The 19290-nt window shown below is 38.3% G+C and overlaps 6 protein-coding genes across 6 annotated transcripts; all 6 read left to right on the top strand.

Moving 5' to 3' along the window:
- The first annotated feature begins 1221 nt into the window (after nucleotides 1-1221).
- LOC105211253 (trypsin) lies at nucleotides 1222-2117 on the top strand. The gene has a single exon (XM_011182597.3). The coding sequence runs from the start codon at nucleotides 1260-1262 to the stop codon at nucleotides 2025-2027; it is 768 nt and encodes a 255-aa protein (XP_011180899.1). The 5' UTR covers nucleotides 1222-1259; the 3' UTR covers nucleotides 2028-2117.
- Nucleotides 2118-4008: 1891 nt separating this feature from the next.
- Nucleotides 4009-4773, top strand: LOC105211252 (trypsin). Its single transcript, XM_011182596.3, has one exon. It carries the CDS (start codon nucleotides 4009-4011, stop codon nucleotides 4771-4773), a length of 765 nt encoding a protein of 254 aa, XP_011180898.1.
- Nucleotides 4774-6581: 1808 nt separating this feature from the next.
- On the top strand, nucleotides 6582-7426 carry LOC105211251 (trypsin). Its single transcript, XM_011182595.3, has one exon. It carries the CDS (start codon nucleotides 6616-6618, stop codon nucleotides 7378-7380), a length of 765 nt encoding a protein of 254 aa, XP_011180897.2. The 5' UTR covers nucleotides 6582-6615; the 3' UTR covers nucleotides 7381-7426.
- Nucleotides 7427-7986: 560 nt separating this feature from the next.
- Nucleotides 7987-8842, top strand: LOC105211250 (trypsin-like). Its single transcript, XM_054233225.1, has one exon. It carries the CDS (start codon nucleotides 8017-8019, stop codon nucleotides 8779-8781), a length of 765 nt encoding a protein of 254 aa, XP_054089200.1. The 5' UTR covers nucleotides 7987-8016; the 3' UTR covers nucleotides 8782-8842.
- A 187-nt stretch (nucleotides 8843-9029) lies between these two features.
- On the top strand, nucleotides 9030-14114 carry LOC105211248 (transmembrane protease serine 9). Its single transcript, XM_011182592.3, has 2 exons — nucleotides 9030-9869; nucleotides 13198-14114. Exons 1-2 carry the CDS (start codon nucleotides 9087-9089, stop codon nucleotides 14029-14031), a joined length of 1617 nt encoding a protein of 538 aa, XP_011180894.3. The 5' UTR covers nucleotides 9030-9086; the 3' UTR covers nucleotides 14032-14114.
- Nucleotides 14115-15572: 1458 nt separating this feature from the next.
- Nucleotides 15573-16541, top strand: LOC105211246 (trypsin). The gene has a single exon (XM_011182591.3). The coding sequence runs from the start codon at nucleotides 15643-15645 to the stop codon at nucleotides 16384-16386; it is 744 nt and encodes a 247-aa protein (XP_011180893.2). The 5' UTR covers nucleotides 15573-15642; the 3' UTR covers nucleotides 16387-16541.
- The last annotated feature ends 2749 nt before the right edge of the window (nucleotides 16542-19290 follow it).

Below are 19290 nucleotides of genomic sequence, written 5' to 3' on the forward strand. Positions count from 1 at the left end.
TTTATTATTTTTGGAAATATTTTAAAGTGTTGAAACATTACCATTTGAAGGTCTTTAACTGACCTTTTACATTACTTATTTTTACCACATATATTGGTGATAGATCATAAGAACTTTTTTATCCAACTTGCAATAAAATTCTTATCGCATACGCTTACAATTACTTTGTCTAGATTTTGTATTCAATAAGAGTAAGTACTTAAGTAGGGGTAGTCCGCTAAGTGCTTCGTCTGCGAAAGAAAAACGAAGCCTTTGGAAAATTGGCGATTTATTCTTCAAAAAAGTCTTGTTTTAGCTAACTATACTATACCAGTTACTCCTCAAACTATGTACTTTCCCCCGTCTGAAAAATAAATATTCTTCATTCCACTCAAATTTTTGACCCGCGATTGTCTATTTCAAGTTTCAGCAGAATACGGTGGATGGGGTAGTAGTTCGTGGCATAAACTACGCTCTCGATCTAACTGGACGTATCGGAAGTCATGGTGGACAAGTGATGAAAGTACTGTCATTACCTTCTCAACCTATACGTTCTCGCCTCCTTCCCAGAAGGTTCGCCGAGTAAAGTCCATTATTTCGCCTGTGCCTAGGCTCGATAACAATAAAAGAAATGCTTTATAAATTTTTATAGGTGATAAAAAGTGATATGTAGCAGAAGGGCACAAAGTTGAGATTCTCTTATTAAACCCATTGACTACGACAAATACTGCTGCAAAATACAAAAATAAAAGGCATTTTGAAATTATCTTGCTTAATAAGCATTTTATCACAACTTTCCACTCAAGTACCTGACGTATGACTGACGTATAAGTTTAGGTTTTCCCCACTCTCGCAAATAATTATTTGAGGAGCGTCTATTGATTAAACAAATAGATATATACAACAATATTTTTAATAACAGTGTATATATGTATGGTAAATATTTCCAATAATTTCGGACTGGGTCACTTAATTATTTTACAACCTATCTAATGATGGACCGATAGGAAGCATATGCTTTCTTAAAAGTGATAAGAGATTTGGCAATTCATCAATTCATCAATTGACAAAAAAACATTTAGAAGAGGTTCTTTCGACTTTTTCTTATGTATTTGTGTATATACGCACATGCAAGATAACTTCACGAAAATATCATTTCATTGTCTATATATCTCCAAATGATAGGACAATTTAAGTTCTATAACCTTTATCGCTCTTTAGCAGGGCTATATAAATCAATTGTCGCGAAGCTTTTGCACAGTTCAAAACGTTTCGGCAACATGTTCCGTTTTATTACTTTGTTTGCTCTAGTGAGCGTGGCTTTGGCCGGTACCGTACCTACTGACTACGTTGATGGTCGTATCGTAAAAGGTGAGGCTACAACCATCGAGGCTCATCCCTACCAAGTATCCATCCAAAGATTGAGTGGCTCTCACTTCTGCGGTGGCAGTATCATCGATGCCACCACCATTGTAACTGCTGCACATTGCTTGCAATCAATCCGTGCTGATCAAATTCAGGTGCGTCTTGGCTCCACCTACTACAACAGAGACGGTCGTGCTGTGCGCGTTCGTGCTTTCAGAAATCATCCTGGCTACAATGGCAAGACCCACGTTAACGATGTTGCTGTAATGAAATTGTCTGAGTCGGTTGCTGAATCTTCTCGCATCCGTTATGTCCGTTTGGCTGATCGTACTCCACGCACTGGTACTCGTGCTGTTGTCACCGGTTGGGGTGTTAAGTGCTCACTATTGTGCACCAAGGCTCAGGAAATTTTGCAAGAAGTTGAGGTCGGTATTGTTGATAGGAACGCCTGCGCTTCCAGGGAATACAAATACGGTTCCGAAATCAAGGAAACCATGGTATGTGCCTACGATCTCGGCAAGGATGCATGCCAAGGTGATTCCGGCGGCCCATTGGTTGCCCACGATGAATTGGTCGGTGTTGTGTCTTGGGGCCGCGGTTGTGGTGCAGCTGGTTATCCAGGTGTCTACGCTGATGTTGCCGAGGAACGTTCCTGGATCGAGGAAACTGCTCGCACTTTGTAAGCCGATTTATATTTCTTATAGAAAGGCAAACAGCAATATAAATTTGTATTTTGTTATGTAATTAATAAAAATTAAAGTATTGAGTTTATATCCAAGTGGCTTTTATTCACAATAATAATAGTATACCTTTGTCATTGGACTGATTTCTTCAAAGCTCTTTATCAATCCGTAATGGAAATCTGACAATTAAGTATCTGTAATTTTAATTCGATATATTGTCTTCAAAGTAGCTGGCAACATTTCTCGTACATCTTAAGTGGCTATTATGGGAAGGTTGCATTCAAGGAGTACGTATCGAAAGTTTTGTGAGGATACAGAATATGTTAAAGGGTGAAGTCTATATTGAGTGTTCAATACATATCATTTGACTATCAGAGTTTCAGAATCGTTGGAAATTGCGTCGCCAAAGAGTTTGAAATAAAGGCCATCCTCTGTCCTTCATAACTAAGCTAAGGGTGGATGAAAGTTCCTCCGTTTTCTTGTGGAAAGCTGAAATTCACGTAAGCAGAGAATGTTTTATTATCACCTACCATCTAGGGAGATTTTTTAAGAGGGTTTCTGGCAGTTGAAATGTCTGGTTTTAAATTGTTCATTTAAAAAGTTTCTTTATCTTTCTTGTACTTTGGAAAAGTTGAATTCATTGTGCTACAATCATATGGAAATGTTTGTTTTTTTTATAAGAATCTGGTAAAATCTGCATATTTCTAGTTATTTGATTCTAAATTTGATCCATCTGACTCAATATTTAGCATCAAAAAAACTATTTTGTCTTCTCTTAATAAATAATATTCAGAAATTTTTAACTTTTTGTTTTTATAAATTTTTAAATCTCAGCTGTTGAAATGTTTCTTTCTGTAGCTGAGCAGTTTGAGAACCGGACGCTTAAAAATCTCTTGCCTTTCTAGACTCGGCAAATTCCGCTCGTATGCGGACTGCGCCCCACGCGTCGGTTGGGCGGGAGGAGGGTAATCGTTTGGGTTAATAATAATAATAATAATAATAATAATAAATATTTTACCAACAACTTTCATGTCTTTTCAACGCGTGTAGGCACACTTATCGAATTTGTGTCCAATGTATGTACTTGAGAATTTGAGTGCGCATTATTTGAGGGACTTATCTATCGATTGACTGATAAATACCGCATGATGTCTCAGACGCCACAGGTGTCTTTACAAGAGCACAATAACTGTGTTTACGGTGGCTGTTTTTTTTTAGAGCAATCGATCAGAGCTAGTCAAACTCAAGTGAGTCTTTATCTACTAAAATAGTTTCTGTTTCATAAGAACAACTAGGACGAGAGATCGCGCAATCTATAACCCATTTGAATGCCGAACCTGAAGATGAGAAGTACGAAAGCGATGTCTTTCACAGTATTTCATTAAAGTATGCTCTAAAGTGAAAAAAAGTGTAGACTACTACAGTTCGAAATGAATATTAGACAATTAAGGATTGAATTCCAAATAAACCTTTGTGAAACACCGATTTAGTGTCCCCAAAGGGGTAATTTAGATATACGGGTGTCAATAGACCACATTTGTATACAGATAAAGACCTCTCATTGTTTTATTTCAAAACAGAAAAACAACAAAAGCAAGAACGAATCGTAATCTATAACAATTACTGTGATTTTATATGCAGTAAGAGGTGTAAGAGGTCCAAATAGTATATAAACACTATCAACAGCAATAAATTATCTTCTCAAATAACACCAAGTTAAGAACAATAAAAATAACGGAAATACCTTTACGAAAAAATGTTAAAATTCCCGTTAAAAATTTTATTTGTGCGGATTTTCCAATTTTAATAATATAAGTATGCGGATATTCCCATTTAATAATTTACATCCATAAATTAGGAATTAAGAATGCAGAATATACCACCACTAACGTTGCTTAACGTTGGTTAAGTGGGTTGGACTATTACTATAAAAGCATTAGCAAAATCTTACAGCAACACAGTCAACGAAGAACTTACAGTCATGTTTCGCTTCGTAGCAATTTTTGCGCTTTGCAGCGTCGCCTTCGGCGAAATCCTTGTAAACGATTTCAATGGACGCATTGTTAATGGTGAGGAAACCAACATACAGGCACATCCCTACCAAATCTCATTGCAAACCAAGAGTGGACATTTCTGCGGTGGCAGCATTATCAATAAGGATACCGTCGTGACGGCAGCACATTGCCTGCAAACTAATACGGCCGATCAGTTGCAAGTGCGTTTGGGTTCAACCAGTCACAAGACGGGTGGTAAATTGGTGAAAGTTCGCGCCTTCTACGCACACCCCGGTTACAATAAGGAACAACGACAAAACGATGTTGCCATCGTGAAATTGGCCGAACCCGTAGCCGAGTCGGCGAGCATACGTTACATTGATTTGGCGCAGACTTCACCAGTAACTGGTACGTCCGCAGTTGTTAGTGGTTGGGGCGCCAAGTGCTTCTTCTGGTGCGTTTCATTACCCACTGCATTGCAAAAGGTCGACGTTAGCATTGTGTCACGCTCAGATTGTGCCTCTAAAAATTACAAATATGGCAGTTCAAAGATATTGTCAACAATGTTGTGTGCTTATGAAGAGAAGAAGGATGCTTGCCAGGGTGACTCTGGCGGTCCATTGGCGGCTGACGGCAAGCTGGTCGGTGTCGTATCCTGGGGCAATGGTTGCGCTAAGGCGGGCTATCCAGGTGTTTATGCCGATGTGGCTGAGCTACGCCCTTGGATTTTGGACATTACTCGCAATTTATAAACTGTGCACGATTAATGGGCACTGATGGGTAAAATAAATATATAAATGTTTGTATACTGTCACTATCTACTCGTACCTTAAACAGTTTGTGACTTTCGCTGCTTTAATAAAATATGAAATGATGAATATATACATATAATGTTTTATTTTGACAATGTGTATACATATATGTATGTATGTACAAACTTTTACTCGGTAGTACTACTCGTATTAGTACCGTTCTTATCTAGTAACGGTTAACGGGTTTCTTATTTCAGTATGTAAGTACGAACTTGTATATACATATGTATATAATATACTATTCGTATTAGCAAACTGCTCTAGTGCTAAGTTCCGTGCTTGCTCGTCCAAATTCGTATTCTTATCTCGTACCGTTCAACGGTATATTCAAAAAGTTAGTCAGTTGTCCAATAGCCGCCGCTATTTAACTAATATCAGTGTCATAAATAATTCTGCAATTGAAATGTTGATTAATTTCGTAATTATAATAAACTGTGTAACAAATTTTTCCTGCATTATGATACTATCAATGGCCCGAAAGCATTTTTGAAATAAAAAAATTCTTGGTTAAAACTTTTTGAAGCCTCAGTTTACTAGAGAAGATGCTTATGAAAGGGATTCCCTATAACTTTTTCGATTTATTTTTTGTTGTGCAGTTGATGTTTTTGCGTTTTTTTTTTTCGCCTAGTTGCATTCTATCCAATATTATATGCTCACTAAATTTTGCTGATATATCTCACACATTAACCGATATATATGGTATAAAGTCCAATGAAAGTTCGATTTCACTCATTTTTGGCACGGAGATATATTATTAGAAAAAAAATATTCCCTCTGAATTTCTACAAAATATCTGAGGGACTTATCTATATTTTCGATAAAAAAAGAGGTCCTCATGTTCGATATTTGGGGCCTTGAAAGCCTAGGGCTATGGTCACACTATAAATTCAGTATTTGAGCAAAGTTCTGTTCCTATATGTTCACTAGTGCTTACCTTATATATTGTAAAGTAAACGAATCAGATCGACTTTAAAGTTCTGGTATATGGAAAGTAGGCGTGGTTCTAAACCGATTTGGCCCATTTGCAAAACATATCAGTGGGATGCCAGGAAACTTTGATGAACCGAATTTCATTGAAATTGGTTGAGTAGGTTCGGAGAAATGGTTTTTAACCCATAAGTACGCAGAGCCACGCCCATTTATAATATTGTATTATATCTAGAGGCAATGTCTACTCTATCGTGTAAACATACTCTCTGCTCTAAAATATTCCGTGTAATATTTGATAGTATAGTAAGATAGTATAGATAAGATATAGGGTATCGAAAATCGTTGAAAATGTTTTTCTCGAATTAAGGTAATGGGAGCCACCTAATTTCGAGAAAAACATTTTCAACGATTTTCGAAAGCCTATACCAGCTGGTAAAAACTTTTTCATATATTTCTAAGAAAGAAAAGCGTTTTTATGGGAACCATTTTTAAAACAAGATTTATGTGCTCCCTAGTATAAGAAATATTTAACTACCAACTGTCTGTTGTGTTCTTTAACAATTCATCTCTTAATCAGTCAAATCAAATGTATATTTTGTCATAATTCCAAATTTTATACATTTCTCTTGACCTGGAAAAACCGAATGCCTAAAATGCAAATTCATAATGTCTCTGATAAAAACGTCATGAAATACGAGCGTTGAAAATATCGGGCGCTTTGACAATGCTATCGAACGGCGAGGATTAAAATGTCAAAAGACGCTTACTTCGACAATATACCCTACCGCACTCATATTCAACACTATATAAAGTTTTTGCGATTCTACACAGACTTCAGTCAAAGTTTTGAAAATGTTTCGACTGGTAGCCTTATTCGCTTTCGTTAGCGTGGCCTTTGGTGCCTCTCTACCCGATGATTTGGATGGACGCATTGTTAATGGTGTAGACACCACCATTGAAGAGCATCCTTATCAAGTGTCATTGCAAACTGTTGGCGGTGGACACTTTTGCGGTGGTAGCATTATCAATGAGGACACCATCGTCACTGCGGCGCATTGCTTGCAAGACTACACAGCAAGACAAATGCGTGTTCGTTTGGGCTCAACCAATTACAAATACGGCGGTGAGTTGGTTGCTGTACGCGCTTTCGCTTTCCATCCCGGCTACAATGATGAGACAATGGTTAATGATATCGGTATCATACGTTTGGCTTCGCCAGTGCGTCAATCTGGTAAGATACAGTACATAAGTTTGGCACGCAGCACTCCAAAAACCGGCACAACAGCTATTGTCAGTGGTTGGGGTAGCAAATGCTATCTCTATTGCCCAACCTTGCCGACAACATTGCAAGAGATCTATGTGGATATTGTGGATAGACATACGTGCGCCTCCAGTGAGTACAAATATGGTGCGGAGATTTTGGATACCATGGTCTGTGGTTATGCTTTGGATAAGGATTCCTGTCAAGGTGACTCCGGTGGTCCACTTGTGGCTGATAATAAATTGGTCGGTGTGGTGTCTTGGGGCAAAGGTTGCGCCAAAGCTGGCTATCCTGGCGTATACTCAGATGTGGCTTCTCTCGTCTCATGGGTTGATGCAGCTGTTGCTTCAATTTAAATAGTTTCAGTAAAATAAGAATAATAAAAACGTGTGAGAGTCATTATGTTTGTGTTCGTTTTATTTGGTAATGCCTGTGGTTTATGTTGATATTGGGTTCGTTTCATACAGTAATATAATGCGAGGGCTGTAGGCCCACACGAATTTTCATGGACTCTCAGAGCTTTCTAGTTTAATTTGCAATCATTGATTTTTATTTTCGAAAATATTTTAAATTCTTCGAACTAAAACTTAACTTCTCCGAGACTATCCGACTCTCACAGGATACTGCGTACTCGGAGGATTCCACTCCTTGTTAGATCTGTGATTAGATCTGATTCCAAGTACATAAAAGCTTTCCGTGATAGACACGAAAATTATTTCACTCGTGTTTCTATTGCAACTACATTTATTTGAGTTTCTTAGAGTATATCTTTACTGGGTTTTATATAGAGGAGAGCAATTCTTGAATGTCATTTAATTTCTGGCCTGCATTAAAGCCATTAATTTACAACTTTCATCCGTCGTCGCACGACCGCGTTGATAAAATAGACATTTTTATAAGCTCCATTGCACAACGTTATCTTATTGTGCAATCAAAATCTGAAACTATAAATATTGATCCCCAAACGTAACGGATTTTAGTAAAGCAAAACAATGCTACGCCTTACACTACTTTGTGCATTCCTCGGCACTGGATACGGTGCTTACATGTCCAGCGAACTGGCTGGACGTATTGTTGGTGGAGTCGCTACTACCATTGAGGCGCATCCTTATCAAGTTTCGCTCTCCACGAAGTTGGGTGGACACTTTTGTGGCGGTAGCCTGATAGCGGCCGATATTGTCGTTACTGCCGCTCACTGCTTGCAGAGTTTCAAAGCCTCAAGTATACGTGTACGCGCAGGCGCCACCAATAATAAGAAAGATGGTGTAATTATTAAAGTTGCGGCTGCTAAATATCATCCGGGCTATAATCCCAGTACAATTGAGAATGATGTGGGTATACTGAAATTAGCGACGCCAATAGAGGAATCGGAGAGTGTCGGTTACATAGAATTGGCTGAGACGACACCATCTACCGGCACGCCAGCTGTAGTGACAGGTTGGGGTACCAAATGTTTTAGCTACTGCTTGATACCGCCCACCACTTTACAAGCGGTCGAGCTGGAGATTGTGCAGCGTGCAGATTGTGCGTCGAGTGCATACAAGTATGGTGACAAAATCAAGGAGAGTATGGTGTGTGCTTATGCTTTGAAGAAGGACTCGTGTCAGGGTGATTCGGGTGGCCCTTTGGTGGCAGAGGGTAAACTTGTCGGCATCGTTTCCTGGGGTTATGCGTGTGCTAAGAAAGGTTATCCGGGTGTTTATAGTGATGTTGCTACGCTTCGTGGTTGGATATTGCAGGCAATTACAGAAATTTGAGATTAACTTAAGCAAGCGTTAAACTCTTAAATGGAATAAAGTATATTTTAGCAACAACAAAGGCTGATACTTTTATTGAACGTCATAAACGTGATATCAGTGCTCCTGGGAGTGACTATCCACACTTTTCTTTTTATCCGTACGCTTTTTTATTAAGATTTATGATTACTCTAGCAGACTGTGATTAACGTCATCGATTATTTGTTGTACTCGCGTGTTTCGCGTTTTCAGCATAAAAAGTTTTCGTTATAAAAATCCATTCATATACTCCTTTTCGAACAGTTTACGTGAGACACTTCTCCACAATGTATCGTTGTTTAGTTTTAGTTGCTCTACTGAGCTTAGCCCACGGCTATACCATTCTTGATAAATTTAATGGACGTATTGTCGGCGGTGAGGACACCACTATTGAACAACATCCATACCAGGTCTCAATATGGATAGTTGAAGAGCAAGTGCACTTCTGCGGTGGCAGTCTTATCAGTGAGAACTTAGTGCTCTCAGCCGCACATTGTCTGCTCGGCTTCGAACCATCAGAATTGCGTGTACGCTTGGGTTCAACAAACTCCACCAATGGCGGTATCTTGGCCGAAATCGCACGCATAAAGACACACCCGGGTTTTAGCGCTGCTACCGCAATGAATGATATTGCTTTGTTGCGGTTGGCACAACCGGTGGTACAAACGAATAGCATACGCTATATTGAACTCGCTGATGAAGTACCACCAACTGGCACACCGGCTGTAGTCTCCGGTTGGGGTCTCAGGTGTAGCTATTGCCTTAAAACGCCTGTTACTTTACAAACTATTGATTTGGAGATTGTAACACGTGCAGATTGCGCCTCCGATACTTATAAGTATGGTGATCAAATCAAAGAAACTATGGTTTGTGCTTATGCATTGAAGAAGGATGCCTGCGATGGTGATTCGGGTGGTCCGCTGGTGGCTGAAGGCAAATTGATTGGTGCTGTTTCGTGGTCAAAAGGCTGTGCCAAAAAGGATTATCCTGGTGTTTACGCTAGTATACCAGAACTACGTCAGTGGATATCCAGCGCTATTGAGGAGTTGGCCGGTGATGTTTCATATTTGTAAAATTTTGGATTTGTTTAAAAAGTCAGTATATAAAAGTGTATATAAGTACTATAATATTACCTAAAATATTGACTATATGAAAAAAATTACAAATAATATTAAATCAGTATCTTCTTCGTTTCGGTTGGTTTATATAATATATGAAAATAATATTCTCGGACCATAACTTGTGTGTCTTCTTGCTAAAACTTTGAGCTACGCATCTTAAGTTTTAAGTAGTGTCGTTTTAGAACAGAGGTCTCTCAATTTTATTAAAATAAAATCAATTACTTTAAGAATGTATATAAATTGAGCCACCCTAATCATACCAAACTCTCTCTCTCTTTCCCTCTCTCTCTCTATGTATACCTTTATCTCCAGTGCTTAGACGGTTTATGATCCTATGAATGTGTATACCGTTATACTACTGTTTATTAGCTTATTTTGGAGCAAAATTTATTGCCATAATCGATCAAAGACTAATCAACAGGCTTATACAATGAATTGGTATACAAAAAATATTTGCTACTTGAAAAGCAAAAATATCAACAGTGTAAGGAAAGAGCCAGCGTTCACCTAATTAATTACCGATTACTTATTTACACTGCATAATTATGCATTTTATTAGTAATACATGTTTATATAGAGTTTCGAACTGCAATATAGGAAAATAGCTTGCTCACCGATTTATCAGCAGTTAATAGTCGCGCATGTGCGATAACACAGTTATCGTAATAATAAATATTTTAGTGGTGTATAATCGCGCTGGGACGGGTTAAGGCCGAGATTACCACAATATTTTATATGTTTATTATATGATATATAGAATGTGATATATAGACTGATACCGCAAATTTTTGTTTTAAATCTCACTCGAAATTGGCAAGATATCTCCCTTTTGCTCGAATATGTTTGCTAATAATATGTTATGCTAATATGTTTCCATCTAGACGGCAACTTCATAATACCCCCTCGTAGAACCCCCTCCTTATTTGCGAAGAACTCTGACAGCCACTTTTCACAAGCCTCTTTTGAGTTCAACTTTACACCACCAAGGGCGTTCGCCATGGACAGGAACAGGTGGTAATCACTTGGCGCTATGTGCGGGCATCCACCATGCGATAAAACCTCCCATTCGAACTTCCGTAACTTCTGACAAGTCGTCAACGAAGTGTGTGGTCTGGCTTTGTCCTGGTGGAACACTACATCCTTCCCGTTGGCCTATTCTGGACGCTTCTGGTCGATCGCCTGCTTCAAGCATATAGGAGCAGCTCATAGTGGATGATTTTGCATCAAATCATGCGGCACCCAAACATCAAGCTTTTTTGTGTATCCAGCCTTCTGCAGATGGTTTAAAATGTTTTGGTGATTAACTCCCATCCTGGGCGACGTCACGAGATGCCACATGCCGGTCTAACTCGATGTTTTCCATGATTTGATCGGTATACGTCGTCACAGTTCTTCCGCCGGCTGGCTTATCCATGGTGTCGTTTTCACCCGCTCTGAATCGTCGACACCATTCCTCCGCAGTTCGAACTGATGGAGTACCATCCCCCAAAACAACATTAATATCACGGAACGTTTCTCTAGCGTATTTGCCTTTACGAAGGAAAACTTAAAAAAAGCGCGAATTTCGGCGTTAGTGAACTCCATGTTTACACGAATCTGTTGAACGTTTTGTAGGTTATGTCAAGACCTTTCAAAGATGTATAAAGGGTGATTTTTTAAGAGCTTGATAACTTTTTTAAAAAAAAAAACGCATAAAATTTGCAAAATCTCATCGGTTCTTTATTTGAAACGTTAGATTGGTTCATGACATTTACTTTTTGAAGATAATTTCATTTAAATGTTGACCGCGGCTGCGTCTTAGGTGGTCCATTCGGAAAGTCCAATTTTGGGCAACTTTTTCGAGCATTTCGGCCGGAATAGCCCGAATTTCTTCGGAAATGTTGTCTTCCAAAGCTGGAATAGTTGCTGGCTTATTTCTGTAGACTTTAGACTTGACGTAGCCCCACAAAAAATAGTCTAAAGGCGTTAAATCGCATGATCTTGGTGGCCAACTTACGGGTCCATTTCTTGAGATGAATTGTTCTCCGAAGTTTTCCCTCAAAATGGCCATAGAATCGCGAGCTGTGTGGCATGTAGCGCCATCTTGTTGAAACCACATGTCAACCAAGTTCAGTTCTTCCATTTTTGGCAACAAAAAGTTTGTTAGCATCGAACGATAGCGATCGCCATTCACCGTAACGTTGCGTCCAACAGCATCTTTGAAAAAATACGGTCCAATGATTCCACCAGCGTACAAACCACACCAAACAGTGCATTTTTCGGGATGCATGGGCAGTTCTTGAACGGCTTCTGGTTGCTCTTCACCCCAAATGCGGCAATTTTGCTTATTTACGTAGCCATTCAACCAGAAATGAGCCTCATCGCTGAACAAAATTTGTCGATAAAAAAGCGGATTTTCTGCCAACTTTTCTAGGGCCCATTCACTGAAAATTCGACGTTGTGGCAGATCGTTCGGCTTCAGTTCTTGCACGAGCTGTATTTTATACGGTTTTACACCAAGATCTTTGCGTAAAATCTTCCATGTGGTCGAATAACACAAACCCAATTGCTGCGAACGGCGACGAATCGATATTTCACGGTCTTCAGCCACACTCTCAGAAACAGACGCAATATTCTCTTCTGTACGCACTGTACGCATTCGTGTGGTTGGTTTAATGTCCAATAAAGTAAACTGAGTGCGAAACTTGGTCACAATCGCATTAATTGTTTGCTCACTTGGTCGATTATGTAGACCATAAATCGGACGTAAAGCGCGAAACACATTTCGAACCGAACACTGATTTTGGTAATAAAATTCAATGATTTGCAAGCGTTGCTCGTTAGTAAGTCTATTCATGATGAAATGTCAAAGCATACTGAGCATCTTTCTCTTTGACACCATGTCTGAAATCCCACGTGATCTGTCAAATACTAATGCATGAAAATCCTAACCTCAAAAAAATCACCCGTTAGTATTGCCAGATTCGAGCTCTGTAGCGCTTTATACAAGCCGCGAAATACAAAAGACAAAAAGGAGGAAAGGAAATGTTTGCCAACCTAATATATAAGCTTCGAAGCATTTATAAATATATATTCTTTATAAATCGAATTGGTTACGAACCAATTGCCCTTATATTTAAGTTCCATAAGTCACATACAAATGCACTACGCAAAGAGCGATAAATTTATCAATTTTTATATGCAAAAATACACAACAATAAAATGATATCCGAATTTTAATAACTACTCGAATATGAACTGTTAATTAGTCTACGTTAAGTGTCCATTGCAAGCATAGCACCTAGCACAGTTATTTAAAAAACACACCAATATCATGTCACATTTACCACTAAGACTCATCACACTCCTGTTGCTGGGCGTGAGCACAGCATATTGCAGCACTCTTAGACAAAACCGCATTATAGGCGGCAACGACGCTTCGATCGTACGTCACCCGCATCACGTCTCACTGCGTCGCAGGACCTGCCAGGAATGCGCCTATTTACATGAGTGCGGTGGCAGCATACTCAACGAGGATACTATAGTGACCGCAGCGCATTGTGTGCTCAATCGTGATGTGCGTAATTTCACCGTCGTCGCAGGCAGCGACAAACGCGCCGGCAATGATGGCACTGTGGTGCTTATAGATCGCATAGTCGCACACGAACGTTACAATGCCTCCATAACCGACTATGATGTGGCTTTACTTTTCCTTGCCACACCGCTGACATTGGATAATGTGTTCATTGCAGCAGTGCCATTGTTGACCAGCGCGCCCGAAGCTGGTGCAAAAGCCACCATCACCGGTTGGGGTACCGTCTCTGAAGGTGGCATGCCGGCGCAGCAATTGCAAGCTGTTAATGTGTTCCTGCTCGATCGGGCGCAATGCAGCGCGGCGTATGGCGATCGTTTCACCGCTGCCATGCTGTGTGCCGGTGTGTTGGCAGGTGGTAAGGATGCTTGCCAAAAGGATTCGGGTGGTCCATTGTTGGTGAAGCATCAGTTAGCTGGCATAATTTCCTGGGCCATTGGCTGTGCGCGTCCCGAAAGTCCGGGTGTCTATGTGAATGTGTCGCATGTGCGTCAGTGGATCGTGTCAACTGTGAAAGCTAACTCGTTATATAAATTCTAATGTGTGTCGATGAAGTAGTGAATTTATTAATTATTTTCTAATTGTATTTAATAAAATGAAAAAGTTTAAGAATGTCTAGTCTAGATCTAGGTAGAACTCATTATAAACAAAAAAGCCTTTAAGAAGGGGCCGCAGTTTAATTGATGATCAGTTTTTTGTGTTATACTTGTTTTGCGGTACACTTCGGAGGTGCTGGACTTTCGATGGAACCATGTCCACAATTGTTATTTTTGTTTTGGCAAAGAGCTGGTCTTTGATGTGAAATATTGTACTTCACGAGTGGAGTTTGATTGCAAGAAAACCGTAAATAAAAAATAATCTAGGCATCTTTCTATAGCTTCGTATATAGATATTCCATACCCCTCTTCCATCTCAAGTAATTTCGCCTTTCTTCCATAAACTCAATGTCGTCATACACAGGAAAACATCAAACGAAAGTGCGTACTATTTTATTATCAGAAACATTCATATATGTTACCTAAAACATTCCAAATTTTTATCATCTGAAGGTTTTATGCGTCAACAGAAAACTTTTCTAACAACTGTTCAAATAAAATAAATAACCGACAGAGAATATTGTGACGAAAACTTGACGGGTTATTTTTTTGCAACCAAATTAATAATTAGCTTTGAACATTAACTTAAATATAACTTTCAATATCGTAAACACCACCATTTAGGCCGACTTTCCATTAAATTTTGTGTATATACTATAGCTAGAAGAGTTTTCAATGATACTTGTTATTTGATTGAAATTCGGCTTGTTGGATATTATTTCCGCTATATTTGATCCGACGGTTTGTGAGTTAATTTTAACCTTGAAGTGAAGTCATAATATTAATTAAGATAAGATATTGGCAATATGATTAAAAATGAGAATTCCATAATGATTTTCGAAATCAGATCGAACTGTTTCTGATTTGGAGTTCAACGACTGCTTGTTCCTTTTGTCTGTTTTAATGAAAAAAGATAATTGTATGAGTATATTCCAAGAGATGAAAATAAAATGCTTTATTTGTAAGTGAAAACACATTGGCGTAAAACCAGACACAATTACTTAAAGACCTAGGAACAGTCAAAAGTGTGTACTTCACCCGCCAAAGCTCTTTCGAAATGTCATATCGACCAGAAAGTGCTACCATCGTTTTTTGGGATTTATGAGATGTGATCTACTTCGACTACCTGGAGAAGGCAATAATAAGCTGAGCTCTTATGCCAAATTACAAGGTCTATTTGAAACCGATTTACAATATAGGTAAATCAATTTACAATACAATCGTCAATCCAACTTGGCCCTGCATGAGATAATTAATTTCTAAATCCAAAGATTTTCCGCAAGATTTCAAAGCTAATCGTTGAACCTTCGCCTTTTGTTTGTCGTTCTAAAACCCAAAGGTGCCAGCGACTACTGCGACCATGTGTTGGTAAAAATTTATTTGTTTGGTTAGCATACTCATTGCCGTTTGTTTAATTCATGAACAATGTCTGCTTTTGGAACAAATATATAATACTTAAAAGAGCTTTTTCTATAAATATTATAACAGCACAAGACAGCACAGCACATTTTGTGTATAACGGTTCGACGAAAAAGAACTAATTCCCTTAGTGAAAATGTACATAAACTGCGTCTGCCGCGTTATAGCGCTTTTAATCGCCTACCAAACAGGCCTTTCACAAGCCATCGGCTTTATCGATGGAGTAAAAACAACAATTGAGGAGCATCCATATGTGGTTTCACTGCAATTTGTCAACGGTACACATATTTGCGGAGGCGCTCTAATCGATGCTAAAGAGAATATTGTCGTCACAGCTGCACAATGCTTAATTTTTCACGATCCCACACAGATCTACTTACGTCTTGGCACGGACAAATATAGCGGTGCAGGTGAACTGATACCCATTGAGTCCATTATAATCCATGAGAAATTCGATTTCACCACCATGGATAGTGATGTGGCAGTAGTGAAGTTTCGAAAAAATCTAAGGAAATTGTCTGTAAAGAGTGACATAAAATTGGCTGGCGAGAAACCGAAGACAGGCAAAACTGCTGTGGTCACCGGTTGGAGTCAACAACGGCAATTGGTCGATGTGAAAGTGCGCATAATTAAGGCAAAGAAATGCAGATCTGGTGAATATGTTTACACTGAAGATGACATAACGGATACGATGTTTTGCGCTAAGCCGTATAATAAGTATGTGTGCGACGCCGAACCCGGCAGTCCTTTGGTGTTTAGGAAGAAACTGGTCGGATTGGTGTCCTGGGGTTATGGTTGTGGCAATTTAGGCAATCCAGCCGTATACACTAATGTCAATAAGCTAAGGAAATGGATTAAAAAGGCCATAAAGAAACTGTAGGTTGGGGCTGTAAACACATAATGTAATGTTTTTTAAACTCTTAAATAGATTTAACTTTTCCATAGTTTTCTATTATGGAAATAAGAGAGACTACGAGTATATTGTTTGAATTATATATACTATTAAAAATGTATTGCGTTTATATTTATTTACAATTTCGTATTTTATTTTTGGTAAAATTTAAAAAAACCTATAATTTGTTATCGAATTTGTACCGTATATCAAATTTAAGCTACATATTTCTGCGAACTGTCACAAATATGTATGTACAGTTGAACTTACCTAACTCAAATCACAATAATCAACAAAAAATCTTCGAGTTGTGGTAGGTAATTTGTATGAAATTCGGCTTCTATTGCCAATTCAAGAGTGCGAGTTATGGAAGTTCAACTGTATATAAATATATTTATTTTTATGATTCCGAATTCGTACCGAATTTATTTTGATAAAAACTTTCTTTGATAAGAACTGTCCTTGTGAACTTATACCGAATAGCAGGTTATGTAGTTAAGTTTTTACTACATTACAATTCATGGGACATAAATAGGTATATATTTTGATATTTGTATAAAAGTTCTCCAAATTCATAGTACCGAATATGTACCGAATTTGTACCGAATATTATATTGATATGAAATTGACAGTCCGAATCGTGAAAAAATGTTGTTCTTACTACATATCATATCAATTGGTACCGGATTTGTACCGAATATGAAATTGTTCTATCTTAAACTGCCAATGTGCGCTGTCAGAAAATGTTAGTAATTAGTATTAGTAATATCTAGTCGCTATGTTAACAGACCATTTAGTATATGTAGCCACTAGTTGGCGACTGTTTTTTTCTCTAGTAGTGAGTAGCTTTGTTTTTCTCAGAGGGTATGCAATCTTCTACAGATAGATTTGTATGTAATTTATAATTTTGCAACGAACTAAACATACTTTTAGGCATTTATTAACGCTATCTAATGCTATCTTACAAAATTTTGTTACTTTTTAAAAATATATGAGAGATTCTGAAAAATCAGAAAAATAATTTTTAGTCACTCATACGCCCCGACCCGAGAACTGAGAATGTTTTGTCCGCTGTTTTGAGTTCAGAGATCTTCTTATGTATGTTCTGGGTTCATACAAAACCATAAAAAATGTTTTCACCACCCTTATTGACAGTCCCTAATATGTTATTTATTAACTGTTATTATTTTTATAGAACTAGCAGACACTCATTGCTTAAGATATTATATTACAAATATTTATACTCTCGCAACAAATGTTGCTAAAGAGAGTATTATAGTTTTGTTCACATAACGGTTGTTTGTAACACCCAAAACTAAACGAGTTAAGAACAAAGTGATCAGGGTGAAGAGTGGAGTTCAAATCCGAATGTCTGTCTGTCCGTCCGTCCGTCCGTCTGTGCAAGCTGTAACTTGAGTAAAAATTAAGATATCTTAATGAAACACTTGGCACACATATTTCTTGGCACCATAGGAAGGTTGCTTTCGAAAATGAGCAAAATCGGACCACTGCCACGCCCACAAAATGGCGAAAACCGAAAACACATAAAGTGCCATAACTAAGCCATAAATAAAGCTTCTTCTTCTTAACTGGCGTAGAAACCGCTTACGCGGTTATAGCCGAGTCCACAACAGTGCGCCACGCATCTCTCCTTTTGGCGGTTTGGCGCCAATTGGTAATACCAAGTGAAGACAGGTCCTTCTCCATCTGGTCCTTCCACCGGAGTGGAGGTCTCCCTCTTCCTCGGCTTCCACCAGCGGGTACTGCATCGTTTTCGATGCATAAATAAAGCTATAGAAATAAAATTTGGTATGAAGGATCGCACTATGAAGGGGCATATTTGGATGTAATTTTTTTGGGGAAGTGGGCGTAGCCCCGTCCCCTACTAAGATTTTTGTACATATCTCGCAAACCAATAGAGCTATATAAACCAAACTTTTTGCAGTCGTTTTTTTTAGCCACTTCCTAATACAGTCCAAAAATGAAAGACATCGGATAATAACCACGCCCACCTCCCATACAAAATTTAGGTTGAAAATTACTAAAAGTGGGTTAACTCACTAACGAGAAACGTCAGAAACACTAAATTTCACATAAGAAATGGCAGATGAAAGCTACACTCAGATTTTTTTACAAAATGGAAAATGGGCGAGGCGTCGCCCACTTATGGGTCAAAAACCATATCTCAGGAACTACTCGACCGATTTCAATGAAACTTGGTTTATAATAGTTTCCTTGCATCCCAATGATAAGTTGTGAAAATAGGCCAAATCGCTTCACAACCACGCCTACTTCCTATATACCAGAACTTTGAAGACAATCTGAATCGTTTACTTTACAATATATAAAGTAAGTACTAGTGAAGATATCGGTGCAGAACTTTGCACAAATACTATGTTAATAGTGTGGCAGCCCCATTCTAAAAATCGCCGAAATCGGACCATAGGTTTTTAAGGCCCCATATATCGAACACGAGGACCTCGGTGCTTCTAACTTAATATTATGGTTTCCAACTTTCAATGGACTTTATACAATATATATGACGAATATGTGGGTCAAATTGTGTATTATATAATATAAATAAAGTTAAATATATAAATTGCGAGAGTATAAAATGTTCGGTTGCACCCGAACTTAGCCCTTCCTTACTTGTTTTCCTTAATATTTTATCTGCCTCATTTCTAACAATAAATTTACGTTTCATAAATAAACATATTTAAGGAAATTCATACACAACTGTACAAATAATAACTCAGTACAGTTATTTGTGTAACTATTAAATTATAAGCAACGCAATTATTAATAAAATAATACGAATTAGCGTATTATTTATTTTGCCATACTTTGTAGTTTTCCAAACAACTTTAGGGGTGTACTTAAAGTTTTTAGATA

The sequence above is a fragment of the Zeugodacus cucurbitae genome, chromosome 6, assembly GCF_028554725.1.
Source record: "Zeugodacus cucurbitae isolate PBARC_wt_2022May chromosome 6, idZeuCucr1.2, whole genome shotgun sequence".
Lineage (NCBI taxonomy): Eukaryota > Metazoa > Arthropoda > Insecta > Diptera > Tephritidae > Zeugodacus > Zeugodacus cucurbitae.

Coding starts and splice junctions, on each gene's coding strand:
- LOC105211251 (XM_011182595.3), top strand. CDS start 6,616: ATGTTTCGACTGGTAGCCTTATTCGCTTTCGTTAGCGTGGCCTTTGGT.
- LOC105211253 (XM_011182597.3), top strand. CDS start 1,260: ATGTTCCGTTTTATTACTTTGTTTGCTCTAGTGAGCGTGGCTTTGGCC.
- LOC105211252 (XM_011182596.3), top strand. CDS start 4,009: ATGTTTCGCTTCGTAGCAATTTTTGCGCTTTGCAGCGTCGCCTTCGGC.
- LOC105211246 (XM_011182591.3), top strand. CDS start 15,643: ATGTACATAAACTGCGTCTGCCGCGTTATAGCGCTTTTAATCGCCTAC.
- LOC105211248 (XM_011182592.3), top strand. CDS start 9,087: ATGTATCGTTGTTTAGTTTTAGTTGCTCTACTGAGCTTAGCCCACGGC. Junction 9,870..13,197: donor CCGGTGATGTTTCATATTTG/TAAAATTTTGGA, acceptor TTGCAAGCATAG/CACCTAGCACAGTTATTTAA.
- LOC105211250 (XM_054233225.1), top strand. CDS start 8,017: ATGCTACGCCTTACACTACTTTGTGCATTCCTCGGCACTGGATACGGT.